Here is an 18,104-nt window from a genome sequence, read left to right as displayed (position 1 = left end):
TTCCAAGCCTGTATTCCACATGACACGTTCTGTGTTATTCCTAGTGTTTGTGAAATGACTTTGTGAGTCTTCCTGAAAAGGTGGATTGCCGTGACGAAACCACCCCTGGTCCATGAGGGTAGAGGAGTTCTCATTAATACTGTAGAATTTACATTATACAAAGATTCAAGCATAATCATCTTTAGTAAGTTCTAATAATGGTCTCCTTTTATAGTTGAGGACACTTTCGTCCGTGGTCAATGTGGGACTTTAGTAGTTTTATTATGATCCTAACACATGTCGCGTCATGATTGGCCTCCTGGTTGGAGAGAAACTCTTGTGCTTTGGCAAAGGTGCCTCAACACGAATCCTTCAATGCATTGTTGAACGTAGAAAATTGACTGGTGCTAATTAATTTCTGAATTAATGAAGTATGTTAGAAACACAATTAAAAGCAAAACTAATAGTCAATTGTAATGATGCACTGTAAGAAAAATTGGAAGGCTAGCTTAACATGTGAAGCCAAAAGTTTTCGAACAGATTATAATAACAACATATTCTGCAGGTGAATTTTCGGTTACAAGGGGAATCCGACATTTCCATCTCGTCCTTCCCAAACCACTTGAGCTAAGACTCGTATAGTGGTTTTATGCCACTTAGTTGAATAAAAAAGAAAACTATCATAACAATGAAGCAAATGAAATTTAACAGCATCTTCATGAGTACTGAAACATCATGTTCGCATCATTTTACTTGCGCTTCAGCACGGCAAGAAAGATAATTGCACTTTCAGTCCCTGACGCAATCATGGAGGGTTGCTCTTCAAGTTTCTTGAGATACGAGTCAAAGAACTCATCTAAGATTTCTTCTCCGAATTGCTGCTTGATCATTTCCTCAAAGCCAGCTCTCATGTGAGATACAACGAGTTGGATTGGAGAGACAGTGGGAGATACCAGGGGGCGAGGTATTGTTTCCAACTTCTTTAAACTAAAATGTTCATTTCTTTCTACAGCAGCTTCCAGTTCTTGGGAAGTCATGGTATACACGGGAATGTTAAATGTATCTACTTTCTCTTCACTTACTAATCCCTGCGCAAAGAAACACATGGAAGCCATAAACAAAATTTCTTGTGTAAATGAAAGCAAAGTGAGAAATAGAATACCATTACTCACCTTCCTAGCCATGTCCATGAGGCAAGACCCCATAAGTTGAAAGGACACGTTTACCGAAGAGTCAGAATGAGGGAGAGTATTGGGCCGACCTGGAATGACGAGAACCATAATTCCCCCGTCTGCGATCTCTTGTGCCCTGGCATTCAGAAAGCACTCCATGTCCTCAGCATGTTGTGCTTCGTAAGCCCTTACGACTTCATCAGTGGAGTTTGAGTAATGGACTCGTCCTTTGTTCCATGCTGAACTGTTTTTGTCCACCACCTGTTTTGGTACTCTAGAAAGCCACTGAAGGGCAAAAGCTGAATGAAAAAAATGAATAGAAGCATTAGGAAATAGGCGACTGTAGAAAGAACCAGGCACGCCCGCAGCATAGTATCGCCTGGTCTGCGGGAGGGATTTGAAGAGCCTGTTGAAATCATTTAGAGTATGATCATTAAAGAAGACTTGAAATTCAGGGATCTGCGAATTCAGCCCTTGGCTCTGAAACTTGAATTCCACAGCTTCGAGTATGTTCTCAACCGCGGTAAATGTGTTTGGCCCAACAGAGCAACCCAAATCAGCAATGAAAAAGGTGTTAGAAGATAACAACACGTCTGTGTCGAGCTTTTCTGCAACTGCCTTGCTTAAGAGTTCCTTGGCAGCAGCCACATATCCTTTCTACAAGGATATACGAATACAAAATCATTGTTCAAGTTACTGATTGTTCCTTAGTTTGTTCTGAATTTCGTATACAAAGAGATCAAGGACTTCGATAAAAGTGCGCATTACAAAATAATAAATTTTGAAATGAATTCATATAAACCTGAAAAGTTGAGTTGTTGGCATAGCTGTTGGGGCCATCTCCACCTTTCATTGGATACGCTTCGGAGAACTTACTGGTTTCCTCGACTGCAGCCATCTCTCTCTTTCTCTATGTTTCTCTGCTGTGTGTGTCATGTGTTGTGTCATGAGGTTCATCATTCTTATATCTGCATTTCGGTCGTTCCTACTCTACTACCTGACACTATCAAAAGAAAATGTAAAACAATTAATTAGGAAACTTGAAAAGCATTGGAATGTAAGACAAACTGGTGGTCTTTTTCTGATTGTTGAGAAAGACTTTGTTTGTCCTTCTCCCTTGTCTCACTCCTTCGCCCCCTTCCTATTCGCTTGATTCCTTCCGTCTTTGATCGTCCTTCTCCATATGTCTGACTTTTACATTCAAAGATGCTGGCTGCACTCCCATATACAAAATGCTGCTGCTAAACTTGTCCTTGTCGAAATTAAAAGATTGCCCAGCGCGGGGCTTTGTATGTTATATAGCTGCTCATAGTTCTTGGATTATAAGATATATGTATATTTGGGAACGTTTCATTAACTGTTGGTTAAGTAAAAGGTCTCTACTTTTTCCAAACCAATGATGCAGAAAACTTTGGTAAGTCAAAGATTAGCAAATATGAACAACCATGGGGTGGCCCACTGATTGGAAACAAGTTTCAAGCCCGTATTCCACATAGCATATTTTGAGTTTGATTCATGGTGCTCGTGAATCACATGATGGTGGTTAGGAGAGGCTGAAATGTCTCTCATTAAAGTCTTCCTGGCCCCCGAAAAGGTAGATTGCCGCGACGAAACCACCCATTGGTCCACAGGGGTAGAGGTGTCTCATTAATAATGTAGAGTTTACATTCTACAAAGGTTCAAGCATAGTCATTATTAATAAGTTCTAATAATGGTCTCCTTTTATAGTATGGGACTCTAGGAGGTTTATTTTGATGTTGACACGTGTAGCGTTGTGATTGATCTCCTGGTTGGAAAGAAATTCTTGTGCCTTGGCAGGGGACCTCAACACGAATCTTTCAATGCGCCTCTGAAAGTATAAAGTTGGCTGGTGCTGGATAATTTCGGAATTAGTGAAGTATGATACAAACACAATTAAATGCAAAATTAATAGACAATTGTAATGATGCAGTGTAAGACAAATTGGAAGGCTAGCTTAATATGATACAATGCATTATATGTGAATTAAGGTTTTCAAACAGATTATAATAATAACACGTTCTGCAGGCTAGAGAGTATCTCTATCCTGCAGTGAACTTAAGGTTACAAGGGGAATCCAACATTTCCATCTCGTCTTCCAAAGCCACTTGAGCTAAGACTCGTACAGAGGTTTTATTCCACTTAGTCGTATAAAAAAGAAAACTAACATAACAATGAAGCAAATGAAATTTGACATCTTCATGAGTACTGAGACATCATGTTCGCATCATTTTACTTGCGCTTAAGCACGGCTAGAAAGACGATTGCAGTTTCAGTCGCCGACGCAATGATAGAGGGTTGCTCTTCAAGTTTCTTGAGATACGAGTCAAAGAGCTCGTCTAAGATTTCTTCTCCGAATTGCTGCTTGATGACTTCCTCAAAAGCAGCTCTCGCGTGAGATACAAAGAGTTGGATTGGAGAGACAGTGGGAGGAATCGGAGTGTGAGGTACTGTTTCCAACTTCTTTAAACTAAAATATTCATTTCTTTCTACAGCAGCTTCCAGTTCTTGGGGAGTCATGAAATACACAGGAATGTTAAATGTATCTACTTTATCTTCACTGACTACTCCCTGCGCAAAGGAAAAACACATCGAAGCCGTAAACAAAATTTCTTGTGTAATTGAACGCAAAACGAGAAATAGAAAGGCCATTGCTCACCTTCCTAGCCATGTCCATGAGGCAAGACCCTATAAGTTGAAAGCTCACATTTCCCAGAGAGTCAGAATGAGAAATAGTATTGGGCCGGCCTGGAATGACGAGTACCATCATTCCTCCGTCTGCAATCTCTTGTGCCCTGGCATTCAGAAAGCACTCCATGTCCTCAGCATGTTGAGCTTCGTAAGCCCTTACGACTTCATCAGGGGAGTCTGAGTAATGAATTCGTCCCTTGTTCCATGCTGGACTATTTTTGTCCACCACCTCTTTTGGTACTCTAGAAAGCCACTGAAGGGCAAAAGTTGAATGAAAAAAATGAATAGACGTACTAGGAAATAGACGACCATAGAAAGAACCAGGCACTCCGGCAGCGTAGTATCGCCTGGTCTGCGGGAGGGATTTGAAGAGCCTGTTAAAATCATTCAGAGTATGATCGTTAAAGTAGACCTGAAATTCAGGGATCTGCGAATTCAGCTCTTGGCTCTGAAACTTGAATTCCACAGCTTCGATTATGTTCTCAACTGAGATAAATGTGTTTGGCCCGACAGAGCAACCCAAATCAGCAATGTAAAAGGTGTTAGAAGATAACAAGTCGAGCTTTTCTGCAACTGCCTTGCTTAAAAGTTCTTTGGCTGCATCCACCGTTCCTTTCTGCAAGGATTTACAAAATACAAAATCATTGTTCGAGTTACCGGATGTGCCTTAGTTTGTCCTGAATTTCATATACAAAGAGATCAAGGACTTCGATAAAAGTGAGCACTACAAAATAAGAAACTTTCAAATGAATTCATATAAACCTGCAAAGTTGAGTTGTTGGCATAGCTGTTGGGGCCATCTCCACCTTTCATTGGATACTCTTCGGAGAACTTACTTGTTTCCTCGACTGTAGCCATCTCTCTCTTTCTCTATGTTTCTCTGTTGTGTATGTCATGTATTGTATCATGGAGGGTCATTATTCTTATATCTGCATTTCGGCCGTTCCTACTCTACTACTTGACGCTACGAAAAGACAAAGTAAAACAATTAAAATTTAGGAAACGTGAAAGCACTGGAAAGTAAGACAAACTGGTGGTCTTTTTCTGATTGTTGAGAAAGTCTTTGTTTGTCCTTCTCCCTTGTCTCACTCCTTCGCCCCCTTCCTATTCGCTTGATTCCTTCCATCTTTGATAGTCCTTCTACGTATGTCTGACTTTTACATTCAAAGATGCTGTATGCACCCCCGTATCCAAAATGCTGCTGCTAAACTAGTCCATGTCGAAACTAAAATATTGCCCAGCGCGGGGCTTTCTATGTTATATAGCTGCCTATAGTTCTTGGATTATTAGATATATGTACATTTGGGAACGTTACATTAATTGTTGGTAAAGTAAAAGGTCTCTACTTTTTCCAAACCAATGATGCAGAAAACTTTGGTAGGTCAAGGATTAGCAAGATATGAACAACCATGGGGTGGCCCACTGATTGGGAACAAATTTCAAGTTCGTATTTCACATAGCACGTTCTGGGTTTGATTCATGGTGCTAGTGAATCACATGATGGTGGTCTAGAGAGGCTAAAATGTCTATGTGAGTCTTCCCGGCCCCCGAAAAGGTGGATTGCTGCGACAAAACCACCCATTGGTCCACGAGCGTAGAGGTGTCTCATTAATAATGTAGAGTTTACATTCTACAAAGGTTCAAGCATTGTCATTATTAATAAGTTCTAATAATGGTTTTTTTTAATAGTTGAGGATGCTTTTGCCCTCGGCCAACGTGGGATTCTAGGAGGTTTATTCTAATATTAACATGTGTAGCGTTGTAATTGGTCTCCTGGTTGGAAAGAAACTCTTGTGCATCGGCAGGGGGCCTCAACATGAATCTTCTAATGCACCCTTGAAAGTATAAAGTTAATTGGTGTTGGATAATTTCAGAATTAGTGAAGTACGGTATAAACACAATTAATAGCCAATTGTAATGATGCAGTGTAAGACCAATTAGAAGGCTAGCTTAATATGATACAATGCATTATATGTGAATTAAGGTTTTCAAACCGATTAAAATAATAACACATTCTGCAGGCTAGAGAGTATCTCTCTCCTGCAGTGAATTTTAGGTTACAAGGGGAATCCAACATTTCCATCTCGTCTTCCCAAGCCACTTGAGCTAAGACTTGTACAGAGGTTTTGTTCCACTTAGTCGTATAAAAAACACTAACATAACAATGAAGCAAATGAAATTTGACAACATCTTCATGAGTACTGAGACATCATGCTCGCATCATTTTACTTGCGCTTAAGCACGGCAAGAAAGATGATTGCAGTTTCAGTCCCTGACGCAATGATGGAGGGTTGCTCTTCAAGTTTCTTGAGATACGAGTCAAAGAGCTCATCTAAGATTTCTTCTCCGAATTGCTGCTTGACGATTCCCTCAAAGCCAGCTCTCATGTGAGATACAACAAGTTGGATTGGAGAGACAGTGGGAGGAACCGGAGTGTGAGGTATTGTTTCCAACTTCTTTAAACTAAAATGTTTATTTCTTTCTACAGCAGCTTCCAGTTCTTGGGGAGTCATGGCATACACAGGAATGTTAAATGTATCTACTTTCTCTTCACTTACTAATCCCTGCGCAAAGGAAAAACACATGGACGTCATATAAACAAAATTTCTTGTGTAATTGAACGCAAAGCGAGAAATAGAAATACCATTGCTCACCTTCCTAGCCATGTCCATGAGGCAAGACCCTATAAGTTGAAAGCTCACATTTCCCACAGATTCAGAATGAGGGAGAGTATTGGGTCTGCCTGGAATGACGAGTACCATCATTCCTCCGTCTGCAATCTCTTGTGCCCTGGCATTCAGAAAGCACTCCATGTCCTCAGCATGTTGAGCTTCGTGAGCCCTTACGACTTCATCAGTGGAGTTTGAGTAATGGATTCGTCCTTTGTTCCATGCTGGACTGTTTTTGTCCGCCACCTCTTTTGGTACTCTAGAAAGCCACTGAAGGGCAAAAGTTGAATAAAAAAAATGAATAGAAGCATTAGGAAATAACCGACCGTAGAAAGAACCAGGCACACCCGCAGCATAGTATCGCCTGGCCTGCGGGAGGGATTTGAAGAGCCTGTTAAAATCATTTAGAGTATGATCATTAAAGAAGACTTGAAATTCAGCGATCTGTGAATTCAGCCCATGGCTCTGAAACTTGAATTCCACAGCTTCGAGTATGTTTTCAACCGCTATAAATGTGTTTGGCCCGACAGAGCAACCCAAATCAGCAATGTAAAAGGTGTTCGAAGATAACAAGACATTTACATCGAGCTCTTCTGCAACTGCCTTGCTTAAAAGTTCTTTGGCAGCATCCACAGTTCCTTTCTGCAAGGACAATATACAAAATACAAAACCATTGTTTGAGTTACCGATTGTTCCTTGGTTTGTCCTGAACGTCGCATACAAAGAGATCGAGGACTTCGATAAAAGTGAGCAATACAAAATAAGAAATTTTGAAATGAATTCATATAAACCTGCAAAGTTGAGTTGTTGGCATAGCTGTTGGGGCCATCTCCCCCTTTCATTGGATACGCTTCGGAGAACTTACTGGTGTCCTGGACTGCATCCATCTCTCTCCTTCTCTTTGTTTCTTTGCTGTGTATGTCATGTATTGTATCATGAGGATCATTATTCTTATATCTGCACTTCGGTCGTTCCTACTCTACTACCTGACGCTATCAAAAGACAAAGTAAAACAATTAAATTTAGTAAACGCGAAAAGCATTGGAAAGTAAGACAAACTGGTGGTCTTTTTCTGATTGTATAGAAAGTCTTTGTTTGTCTTTCTCCCTTGTCTCCTTCGCCCCCTCCCTATTTGCTTGATTCCTTCCGTCTTTGATCGTCCTTCTCCATATGTCTGACTTTTACATTCAAAGATGCTGTCTGCATTCCCATACCCAAAATGCTGCTCCTAAACTTCTCCATGTCGAAACTAAAAGATTGCACAGCGACGGGGCTTTCTAGCTGCCTATAGTTCTTGGATTATAAGGTATATGTATATTTGGGATATTAATTGTTGGTGGATTGAAAGTGTAGAAAAATGTATGTAGGCTAAAAAATATATTTGTTATTGATACGTGAATGTGGAAAAATGGAAGAGAATGCAAATGGAAGAGAATGCTTATGGAAGAGAATGCTTAATTTTTTCATTCTATTTCTCTACAAGATTACAAGGATATATATATACATGATACAAATGTGTAGGTAGGATAAGGTAGCCGTCCTAGTGTGTAGGTAGGACAAGGTAGGACGGCTGTAGAGGACAAGGTAGCCGTCCTAGTGTGTAGGTAGGACAAGGTAGGACGGCTGTAGGACGGCTTGACGGTTGTAGGACGGCTTGACGGCTGTAGGACGGCTTATTCTTCCAATAATAATATTATATACAATTACACAAGGACTCCAACCATATTCCTTATTTGTCTAACACTCCCCCTCAAGTTGGAGAGTGGATGTCAAGAACTCCCAACTTGCGTAACATACCCGAAAACTTTTCTTTCCCAAGAGGTTTGGTAAACAAGTCTGCCAATTGTTGTGCCGTACCCACATGCTTGGTCTCTATTGTGCCATCTACAATCTTATCTCGTATAAAGTGACAATCCATCTCAATGTGACGAGTTCGTTCATGAAAAACAGGATTGGCAGCTATATGTAACGCTGCTTGATTATCACAAAATAAAATGGAAGGACCATCCAAAGGAATGTTCAAATCCTTCAACAAAAAACGAAGCCAAACTATCTCGCAACAAGCACCTGCCATGGCCCTATATTCCGCCTCTGCTGAAGAGAGCGAAACGGTTTTCTGTCGTTTCGTCCGCCAAGAAATCAAAGAACCGTCCAAGAATACACAATACCCAGTAGTCGAACGGCGAGTGATAGGGCAACCTGCCCAATCAGAATCACAAAACGCAGTTAACTTGGTCTGGTTGTCAGAACGAAATAATAAACCTTGACCTGGAGTAGCCTTCAAATAACGAACAATACGAAGCGCAGCATCCATATGAGATATCCTTGGCTCGTGCATAAAACGGCTTAGAACATGCACAGAATAGGTGATATCCGGCCGAGTGATAGTGAGATATATTAACCGACCTACTAATCGTCGATACTTTTCAGGATCCTTGAGAAGTTCTCCTTTATCAGATAATTTTGTGTCATCCATAGGAAAAGCAATGGGTCGTGCTCCCAAAAAACCATAGTCCTTAAGAATCTCTAATGCATACTTGCGTTGAGAAATATAAATCCCTTGTTTGGAACGAGAAACCTCAATACCCAAAAAATATTTTAAATCACCAAGGTCTTTTATCCGAAAATGATCACGGAGAAAAGACTTCAGAGAATTAATGGCACTAGCATCATTGCCTGTAATCACAATATCATCCACATAAATGAGCAAAGCTGTGAAAGAAATACCAGACTTTTTAGTGAACAATGAATAGTCAGCTTTGGATTGTTGAAAACCGGCAGAAATGATGGCACTAGTGAATTTGGCAAACCATTGGCGAGAAGCCTGCTTAAGACCATAAAGTGACTTGTGAAGGCGACACACAAGATTCTCCCCCTGTCGCCGAAGACCAAGAGGAGGAGACATATAGATTTCTTCATGTAAGTCACCATGTAAGAAAGCATTATTAACATCAAGCTGATGAAGAGACCAAGACTGACTAGCAGCAAGAGCAAGAAGACAACGCACCGTAATCATCTTAGCAGTAGGAGAAAAAGTGTCATGATAATCAATACCTTCAGCCTGAGTGAAGCCTTTAGCAACCAAACGAGCTTTGTAACGGTCAATAGAGCCGTCGGAATTGTGCTTGAGTTTGTACACCCACTTACAACCAATGGGAATTTTGCTAGGGGGCAAGGAAGTTAAAGTCCAAGTACCATTAGCATGTAAAGCTTGAAGCTCCTCAGTCATAGCACATTGCCAATTGGGGTCAGTGGCAGCCTCGGCAAAGGAGGAAGGCTCCACAGTCCGACTGACAGAGTTAATGTAAGAAAAATGCCTGGGAGAGTAACGGTGATAAGAGAGAAAATTACAAAGTGGATATCGCGTACCTTGTGTAGAACCGGGTTGCGAAGTCGAAGATGGGTGGGATGGCAGAATCACCTGCGAGCAAACGTAGTCTTTTAAATAGGATGGAGGTTTATGGGCACGGGAAGAGGTGCGGGAAAGGGGAGGATTGGTAGGTAGTGGGGGGGTAGGGATGTCCGTGGGTAAAAGGGTGAAAGGTAAGGAAGTAGCGGAGGGGGAAGGAGGGGATGCCGAGAGGGCAGGGGCATGGGGAGGAATGGGTAATGGGGCAGCAAGGGAATCTGTGGGAGGCGTGGAAGGGGAGGAAGGTGGAGGAGGGTGAGGCGTCGGGGCAGGAAGGGGTGGGTTATATGTAAAGTCCAGAGGGGGTGGGATGGGTAGGGTAGGCGAAGAGGATGGGATAGGAGGGTGAGAAACGGCATAAGGGAAAGTAGTTTCGTGAAAGATGACGTCTCGACTAGTGAAAATGCGGTGATTGTCGAGATCGTAAAGGGTATAGGCCTTTTGTCCATGAGGATAACCGAGAAAAATGCAGCGAAGAGCCCGAGGGGAAAATTTGGTGGTGGGAGTGACAGAGGTGGCATATGCCAGACAACCAAAGACGCGGAAGTGGTCATAAGATGGGGTTTTCGAAAAGAGAACCTCAAATGGGGATTTATGATGGAGAAGACGGGTAGGGAGACGATTGATGAGATAAGTAGCGGTAAGAACACATTCCCCCCAAAACTTGATAGGAAGATGGGATTGAAAACGAAGGGCGCGAGCGGTTTCAAGAAGATGACGATGTTTTCTTTCAACAACGCCATTTTGTTGGGGGGTATAAACACAAGAAGTTTGTAAAAGCACCCCATGATCAGAGAAAAAACTACGAAGAGATAAAAATTCACCACCATTGTCAGTACGAATGCATTGGATGGTAGTGCGGAATTGGGTAGTGACATAAGCAAAAAAAATCCTTAATTAATTGTTGAGTGTCGGATTTATGTTTCATGAGGAAGACCCACGTAAAGCGAGAAAAATCATCCACAATGCGTAAGAAATAATGAGCACCAGAAAGAGAAGATTGACGATTCGGGCCCCAAATATCACAATGAATTAAAGCAAAAGGGAAAGTTGATGAAATTGAACTCAAAAGAAAAGGTTGACGAGTTTGTTTTGCCAACGGACAAACATCACAAATATGACTAGAATCAAAAGTACAATTAAGAGAGCTAGATGCTAAAGCTTGCAAACGAGTGGAGGAGGGGTGACCTAGACGCCTATGCCAGAGGGAGGAGGGGATGGTAATGATGTTGCAGAGAGGTTGACGGGTGGGGAGAGAAGAGGTAAGGGCCACAAGGTAATACAGATCGCCACGTCGCTTACCCACACCAATCATCGCCTTCGAAACCAAGTCCTGCAAAACACACCAAGAAGGAAAGAAGGTTATGGAACACGATAATCCATCTGTAAGTTTACCAACCGATAAAAGGTCCACTCGGAAATTAGGGACACATAAAACATCCTTCAAAGTAACTGAGGAATTTAAAGGAAGAGTGCCGGTAAAAGTAATGGGAGCGGAAGCACCACTAGGCAAAGAAACAGGCAGCAAATGTGAAGGAGAACGATTAACCAAACATGAAGCGGAAGAAGTAATATGATCTGTAGCACCACTGTCAAGAATCCATTGACCATGACGAGAGGTGACAGGTAACAAACCTTGGGCAAAATCAGTAGTGAGCACGGCATTGGCCTGAGGAGGGGTGGTGGTGTCACGTAGAGCAGCTAGAACACGGGAGTGCTGCTCGGTAGAGAGGTCAGGCATGGCAAGCTGCAAGTCATGCAAAGTGGGCTGGGTCCCGTACACTTGGTGGGTCGCTGGAGTAGAAGAGGAGACGGGGGCCTGGGTGCCTTGCACGTGATGGGCCTGGGTGAAATTATGGGGCTGGGAAGCAGAAAACCGTGGCTGCCGGGGAGGACTGGAAGGTGCATGGCTGCGGGAAGAACTGGAAGCAGTGGCACGGCGCGGTGGTCGCCACGGTTGGCCATGGAGGGGATGGCCAACGGGATAGCCATGAAGTTTATGGCAGGTGTCTCGGGTATGATAATCAAAATTGCAGTAGGTGCAGTGGAGGGGAGGACGAGCAGAGGAGGGACGGGACGGGCCACGAACAGCCATGGGAACGGTAGAGAAAGCTGCCGAAAAAAAAAAAAATTAGGGCTAGGGTTATAAACCTGCTCTGTATACCATGTAGAAAAATGTATGTAGGCTAAAAAATATATTTGTTATTGATACGTGAATGTGGAAAAATGGAAGAGAATGCAAATGGAAGAGAATGCTTATGGAAGAGAATGCTTAATTTTTTCATTCTATTTCTCTACAAGATTACAAGGATATATATACATGATACAAATGTGTAGGTAGGACAAGGTAGCCGTCCTAGTGTGTAGGTAGGACAAGGTAGGACGGCTGTAGAGGACAAGGTAGCCGTCCTAGTGTGTAGGTAGGACAAGGTAGGACGGCTTGACGGCTGTAGGACGGCTAGTGTGTAGGTAGGACAAGGTAGGACGGCTGTAGGACGGCTTGACGGCTGTAGGACGGCTTATTCTTCCAATAATAATATTATATACAATTACACAAGGACTCCAACCATATTCCTTATTTGTCTAACAGAAAGGTCTCTATGTTCTTCAAACCAATGATGCAGAAAACTTTGGTAGATCAAAGATTAGCAAGATATGGGTTCTCCAATCATTTCTGTGGAAATAACTCCACCAAATATACATAACACGAAGAGGAATACTTAAAAAGAAAGTAAGGATTATGATGGCCTTGTCGTTGCTTCAAACTTCAAAGGACAAATTAAACATATTAAGGTCCGTTTGGTAACCATGTCAAATTTTACTTTTTTAAAAATAAAAAACTAAAATCGAAATTGTTATCAAACATTTCCAAATATTTATGGATAAACGTTGATAAATTTTTACCTATGAATATGACAGAACTAATGATATAAAGTTTGCTAGAAGCCGCTGGTAGTTAGGGTGGAACTTAAGTAATTAAAATGTACAGCGGCTGCGGAGAGTTGTTGGAGAAGCTGTATTCTCCATCCCCGGCGATCATTGCATGGACTTCACACGAACGATGTCCAAACGTCCTACGTAATATGCTTATCTTTTCAATTATATATATATATTGGAAACTTTATTCTAATTCTTAACAAAGATGACTTTTAAATAAAACTATGAGTAAGATCAAAACCTAATTTTAGTCCCTTGGTACATTAATCACCTCATTTATGTATCAAGGGTTCTTCCTAATTTTAATGTATTAATTATATTTCCTTATAATTTTCATTTTCATTTCATTCATCATAATATATTTTGTTATAAACATTTAGATAAACTAATTTTTGTTATACAATATATTTCAATATACTTTGTCTTCCTTATTTGGGTACATTAATTTATTTAATATATTTTGTTATATCAATTTCAGTACACATATTTAGATACATTAATTCAATATAATACATTTCAATGTATACATTTCGCTGCGTACATTTTGGTACATTAATTCAAGATGATACATTTCAGTACAAATATTTCGGTACTAACATTTGGGTACATTAATTGGGTCTTCAAGTTTGTAGAATGTTAAATAAAATTAATAAATTAAAAAACTGTTTTTTGGTCAAAAAATAAATTAAAATGTGTAGATTAACAAAATTCAAATATTTTAATGGAAGACATTGAATAAAATACATATTAATTAATTTGAATTAAGGACACATCAAAAAACTATAATTAATAAGTAATCTAATACTAAATTTTTATTAAATTTCAAACTTTTTCATAGGTTAAAGTTAAAAGGACCCTTATATATAAAAAGCACTAAAAATTGATGGCCTGTTCTGAAGACAGCAGTGCCATTTTTGTTTGACCAACCGTAATATTTAACGTGTCCTTTTTGTTTGACCAGAATTGATGGTATGTTTCTCGGTTTTGCAGGACTTAGATCCTCTCCGGAAATCTTCGGGAATCCAGAAATCAATTAATAACAACTGTTCATCAAAAATTGTGTGATCATAATTGAATTTTTTTTATTTTCAACATTAAATCAGCGTCGTTTTGCGTGAAAAAATTAAAAAAAAATAAAAATTGTGACCTCAAGGTTTTTGATGAATGGTTGTTATTAATTGATCTCTTAATTTTGCAATACATAGAGGGTTGTTAGGGATTTGCAGATCGGGTCTATGTCGGCCAGAATAAGGTACAGCTCCATTGTGTCGTGAGATTTTATTTGCAAGTATATAGTTTGACTCATTTTTAGTTGAAATAGGTTACAACAATTCACCCTGGAGCATGAAAATTTTTACAATGAAAATGCGTTATGTAAATTGAGTTAACGGTGATTAATAGTCAATGGATGGAAACAAGACTTTGTTAATTAATGATGCCATTTCCCAAGTCCGACTCCGGCCAACATAAGAAAATTTAGAACATTATTCTTAGCACTTGAGATTCCAAGTTCGGTTCCTCCCTCCCTCACTATCACTTGTCTAAAAAAGGGGAAACAAATAGAGCAAAATGAAAAAGAGGTATATTAGTATTAATATAAAGAACTCTACTCTAAGGGCTAGTTTGAGATTGTAATGCTTTTAAAAATAACAACACTTCAAAAAATTTGAAACATTAAATGTGTTTGGTAAAACAAACAAAAAAAATGTGTTTTTTTTTTCAAATTGCTTCGATAACGGTAAAACCATGTTTCTAAAAAAGTGTGTTTTTTCCAAATCATTGTGAACAACACCAATTTAATGAAATTTTGAAATGACAAGTATATATCTACATATTTTACAAGATTATAATCTTTGACCTTGCATTATTCTCTTAATTTGAAACATTAAATGTCTTTGGTAAAACAAACAAACAAAAAAGTGTTTTTTTTTTAAATTGCTTCAATAACAGTAAAACCATACTTCTAAAAAAGTGTGTTTTTTCCAAATCATAGTGAACAACGCCAATTTAATGAAATTTTGAAATGACAAGTATATTTCTGCATATTTTACATGATTACAATCTTTGCTCATGCATCATTCTCTTTGACAATTTTTATTTTTTTCTCACATTCAATACCATATTATTTTTTTTTTAGTCATTTAACATATTCACAGCAGTTTTATATAAAAATTTACCAAACACCCAAATACTTTTTTTTTTTTTTTGTTCAAAGCACTTTTACAAAAAATGTGTATCAAATATTGAACAACTTTATTTTACAACTGAATATTCTCACAGCAAAGTGTAAATAGTTTTTTTTTTTAAGTACAGCAATACCAAACTAGTACTAAGTTGTCTCTTTTCAGTACGATGAAGCCCCTGAGAACTATTGCCTATCTGGGGAAAGATTGGCGAAAAGAGTGTTGAAATCGTTCGAAACATGATCGTTGAAGTAGACATGGAATTCGGGGAGCGAAGAAGATTGGCCTTCGATCTGGAATTTTTGTGTCACGGTGTCCATGATGTTTTTGACTGCGATGAATGTGTTGGGACCAACAGAACAACCTAGATCAGCAATCGAAAATGACGAGTTTGAAACAGCATTTCCTTGAGACAGATGATTTTCGATTTGTAGGTTTTCAAGTATGGCCTCAAAAAGCATTCCCTCGGCCGTATCAGCTGCCTTCCGCTGCTCAGTAAATTAACAATTAAAGCCTGATTAATAGTATCAGGTTTATTTGGTGTTTTGGGGGGGGCGGGTTTGGCGTGGGGTGGGGTGTGTCTGAAGAAGAATTTGTACCTGTGAACCGGAATTTTTCCCGTAGCTGTATTGGCCGTCTCCTCCTGTCATAGGAAACGATTCTTGATCCATTTCTGTCTGAAAATTTCAAGAAATTATCTAGCAACTGCTTACATGTATATGCTTTAGGGAAACAACAAATTGCAATCTCATTCTATTTATTAACTACTAGTTAATTAGAGTCAAGCATGTCATCTTTGGAGGGCGATGCAGTGGTAGTTATAAGAATATTATTAATAGTTTAAACAGTATTAGTATCGGTGGAGTGGAGATGCGATCTAGTATCTATATATTTATTAAAATACATTATTCAAACATGCCAAATGGTAAATTAAGGTGCATGTGGAGTTGTTAGCTTAGCCGCCGTTGGGGGCATCTCCTCTACCCCTCTCTCTAGGTCTGTATGTTTTGGGGAAGGTGCATGCGGAAATAACATGTTGTAACGTCGGGCTCAATATTGTATATGTTGCCTGCTGCTTCCATACTAGTCAATAGTTAATGGACGGCAAGTAGTTTTTTATTACAGTGGTGAAAATATGTTAAGTTTTTGCATGACTGAGTAGGTTCAAATCATGTTAATAAATAATCTAACATCTAATTTAATAAAATATATCACTCGGCAAAAAAAATAATAATAATAATAATCAATGAATGGAAAGAAGACTTTGTTAACAAAAATGGTTTTTTTTTTTTTTGGGTACACAAAATTCTATGTTTACTATATATTTGTACTATTATTTGTAGGAAAACTAATGAACAAAACTTTAAATCTTTGCATTTTAATAAAGAAATTGTCTACTAAATTTATTAATGATAGGGACAAAAGAATAAAAAAAAACATAAAAAACACAACTTGATGGGCGCGCATACCCTCTTCCACTCTTTTTCCTCCCGTTGTCAGCTATCATTAAGAGATTTTTATTTTATTTTTTTTTTAGAATAAGAAAAAGACTTCAAATTGAATTACATTTACCAATTTTATTTTTGTGGTTGTTTTCCAATAGTAGTCAAGATTATGAGAGATTTTTCAATGTGCCCAGAACATGAGGTGGTACACCACGTTTCTTTATATAAGTGGTGAGATTCTTGTGTTAAAATTTTCACAACATAAAAAATAAATGTGTTACGGGTACAAAGAAAAATTTCTCCAAGATGACATCCAAGTTAAAGAAATTGGATGGAGCGCTACATTTAATTATTGTAGATATGTAAAAAATGTGAGGGAATTTTAATTTGGTAATTGAAAACAACTTTTAAAATATAATTACTGAGAATATAATGTTCTCAAGATTTTGATCTAAACAATCACTTTTGGGTTTATCATTTTCAGCGCAATATGTGCTTTTATAGGACCAAAAAGGTTCAATGTTTCAAACCTTATGAAATTGAATCAAGAATTAGACATTATTTATAAAACTTGACCAATAAGTAGACACTATTTATGAAACTAGACCAATAAACAGACACTATTTATAAAACTGGATGAATAAATAGACACTATTTATGAAACTGGACCAATAGATAGACCCTATTTATGAAACGAAACCAAAAATTATGCACTATTTCTAAAACTAAACCAATAAACGGAAACTAATTGTGAAACTGGACCAAGAACTAGACTATATTTATAAAACATGACCAAGAACTAAGCATTATTTATGAGAGTGGATAAATAACTAGACACTATTTATGAAACTAGACTAACAAATAAACATTATTTATGAAATTGTACTAGCTACTATACACTATTTATGAAACCGAACCAATAACTAGACACTATTTATGAAACATGACAAAACTATGCCCTATTTATGAAACTGGACCAATAAATAGTGTAGTACTATTCAGTTTTATAAATAGTGTTCAGTTTTATAAACAGTGTATGTGATTGAGGCACGAATCCCGCGAGTCAGGTCTTTTTTATTTTAATTTTTTTTAATTGTGTCTTTCTCATTAAAATTTAAGTTCTTTGGTCATTTTTTATTCAAATTTAAGGGTTTTTCATTAAATAAAGTTATAGCATAGTTCTTGGTTAAAATAAACTTAGCCCAAACTCTTTTTATAAAAGCTCCCTCATTGTATTATTATAATAGAAATGAGACCTACATGAGTGGATGGATCCTACTTCTATTAAAGAAATTGTACAAATCATAGTACAAACGGTAAATATAGAACTACTCCTTTGTTAAAGTCAAAAGACGTGGTTCAAGTGCAAACAAATCAAGTCCTCTCGTCACATGTTCTTAAAAAATTGGGAAATCAAAGTTACCAACATATCGATCACATCGATAATCATAAGATTGAAATATCAACATATGATATAGTAACATTAAAAAAATGTTGTTGACTTACGACAGATCTATTATCATGAAAATGAAGATCCTTTCCGGATCCTTTTTGTGAGAATCCCGGAGATCCTCAAATCGTGTTCTTTATGGATATTAACT

The 18,104-nt window shown here is 38.5% G+C and overlaps 3 protein-coding genes, 1 long non-coding RNA gene and 1 pseudogene across 5 annotated transcripts; all 5 read right to left on the bottom strand.

Moving 5' to 3' along the window:
- Positions 1–496: 496 nt before the first annotated feature.
- LOC137713991 (loganic acid O-methyltransferase-like) lies at positions 497–2,183 on the bottom strand. Of its 2 annotated transcripts, XM_068453352.2 has the most exons (3): positions 1,954–2,183; positions 1,152–1,808; positions 497–1,067 (listed from the first exon to the last, which is right to left on the bottom strand). In XM_068453352.2, the coding sequence occupies exons 1-3, from the start codon at positions 2,047–2,049 to the stop codon at positions 729–731; spliced, it is 1,092 nt and encodes a 363-aa protein (XP_068309453.2). In that variant the 5' UTR covers positions 2,050–2,183; the 3' UTR covers positions 497–728. The 2 variants fall into 2 exon arrangements, with proteins under 2 accessions (XP_068309453.2, XP_088540654.1); XM_088684528.1 differs by having other exon boundaries at positions 497–1,808.
- A 1,056-nt stretch (positions 2,184–3,239) lies between these two features.
- On the bottom strand, positions 3,240–4,741 carry LOC137711929 (loganic acid O-methyltransferase-like). Its single transcript, XM_068451084.2, has 3 exons — positions 4,623–4,741; positions 3,829–4,476; positions 3,240–3,740 (listed from the first exon to the last, which is right to left on the bottom strand). Exons 1-3 carry the CDS (start codon positions 4,716–4,718, stop codon positions 3,402–3,404), a joined length of 1,083 nt encoding a protein of 360 aa, XP_068307185.2. The 5' UTR covers positions 4,719–4,741; the 3' UTR covers positions 3,240–3,401.
- Positions 4,742–6,006: 1,265 nt separating this feature from the next.
- Positions 6,007–13,787, bottom strand: LOC137711893 (loganic acid O-methyltransferase-like). Its single transcript, XM_068451050.2, has 4 exons — positions 13,777–13,787; positions 7,321–7,441; positions 6,515–7,171; positions 6,007–6,424 (listed from the first exon to the last, which is right to left on the bottom strand). The coding sequence occupies exons 1-4, from the start codon at positions 13,785–13,787 to the stop codon at positions 6,086–6,088; spliced, it is 1,128 nt and encodes a 375-aa protein (XP_068307151.2). The 3' UTR covers positions 6,007–6,085.
- LOC148691059 (uncharacterized) lies at positions 10,971–11,657 on the bottom strand. The gene is made up of 2 exons (XR_015956040.1): positions 11,574–11,657; positions 10,971–11,271 (listed from the first exon to the last, which is right to left on the bottom strand). It is a non-coding gene; the product is annotated as an uncharacterized LOC148691059 (long non-coding RNA).
- A 1,456-nt stretch (positions 13,788–15,243) lies between the features above and the next one.
- On the bottom strand, positions 15,244–15,729 carry LOC137712429 (loganic acid O-methyltransferase pseudogene; annotated as a pseudogene).
- Positions 15,730–18,104: the final 2,375 nt, after the last annotated feature.

This window comes from Pyrus communis, chromosome 14, assembly GCF_041283825.1.
Source record: "Pyrus communis isolate YQ-2024b chromosome 14, ASM4128382v1, whole genome shotgun sequence".
Classification (NCBI taxonomy): domain Eukaryota; kingdom Viridiplantae; phylum Streptophyta; class Magnoliopsida; order Rosales; family Rosaceae; genus Pyrus; species Pyrus communis.
Note: the sequence above shows the minus strand (reverse complement) of the source record. Positions and strands in the feature narration are given on the sequence as shown.

What these genes read in the sequence shown, in the direction of transcription:
- LOC137713991 (XM_088684528.1), bottom strand. Translation starts at nt 2,049, where the DNA reads ATGGCTGCAGTCGAGGAAACCAGTAAGTTCTCCGAAGCGTATCCAATG. An exon ending in CCAACAACTCAACTTTTCAG is followed by an intron (nt 1,809 to 1,953) that starts GTTTATATGAAT and finishes ATATCCTTGTAG; the next exon opens with AAAGGATATGTGGCTGCTGC.
- LOC137711893 (XM_068451050.2), bottom strand. An exon ending in CCAACAACTCAACTTTGCAG is followed by an intron (nt 7,172 to 7,320) that starts GTTTATATGAAT and finishes TTGTCCTTGCAG; the next exon opens with AAAGGAACTGTGGATGCTGC. An exon ending in TCATGGACATGGCTAGGAAG is followed by an intron (nt 6,425 to 6,514) that starts GTGAGCAATGGT and finishes TCCTTTGCGCAG; the next exon opens with GGATTAGTAAGTGAAGAGAA.
- LOC137711929 (XM_068451084.2), bottom strand. Translation starts at nt 4,718, where the DNA reads ATGGCTACAGTCGAGGAAACAAGTAAGTTCTCCGAAGAGTATCCAATG. An exon ending in CCAACAACTCAACTTTGCAG is followed by an intron (nt 4,477 to 4,622) that starts GTTTATATGAAT and finishes AAATCCTTGCAG; the next exon opens with AAAGGAACGGTGGATGCAGC. An exon ending in TCATGGACATGGCTAGGAAG is followed by an intron (nt 3,741 to 3,828) that starts GTGAGCAATGGC and finishes TCCTTTGCGCAG; the next exon opens with GGAGTAGTCAGTGAAGATAA.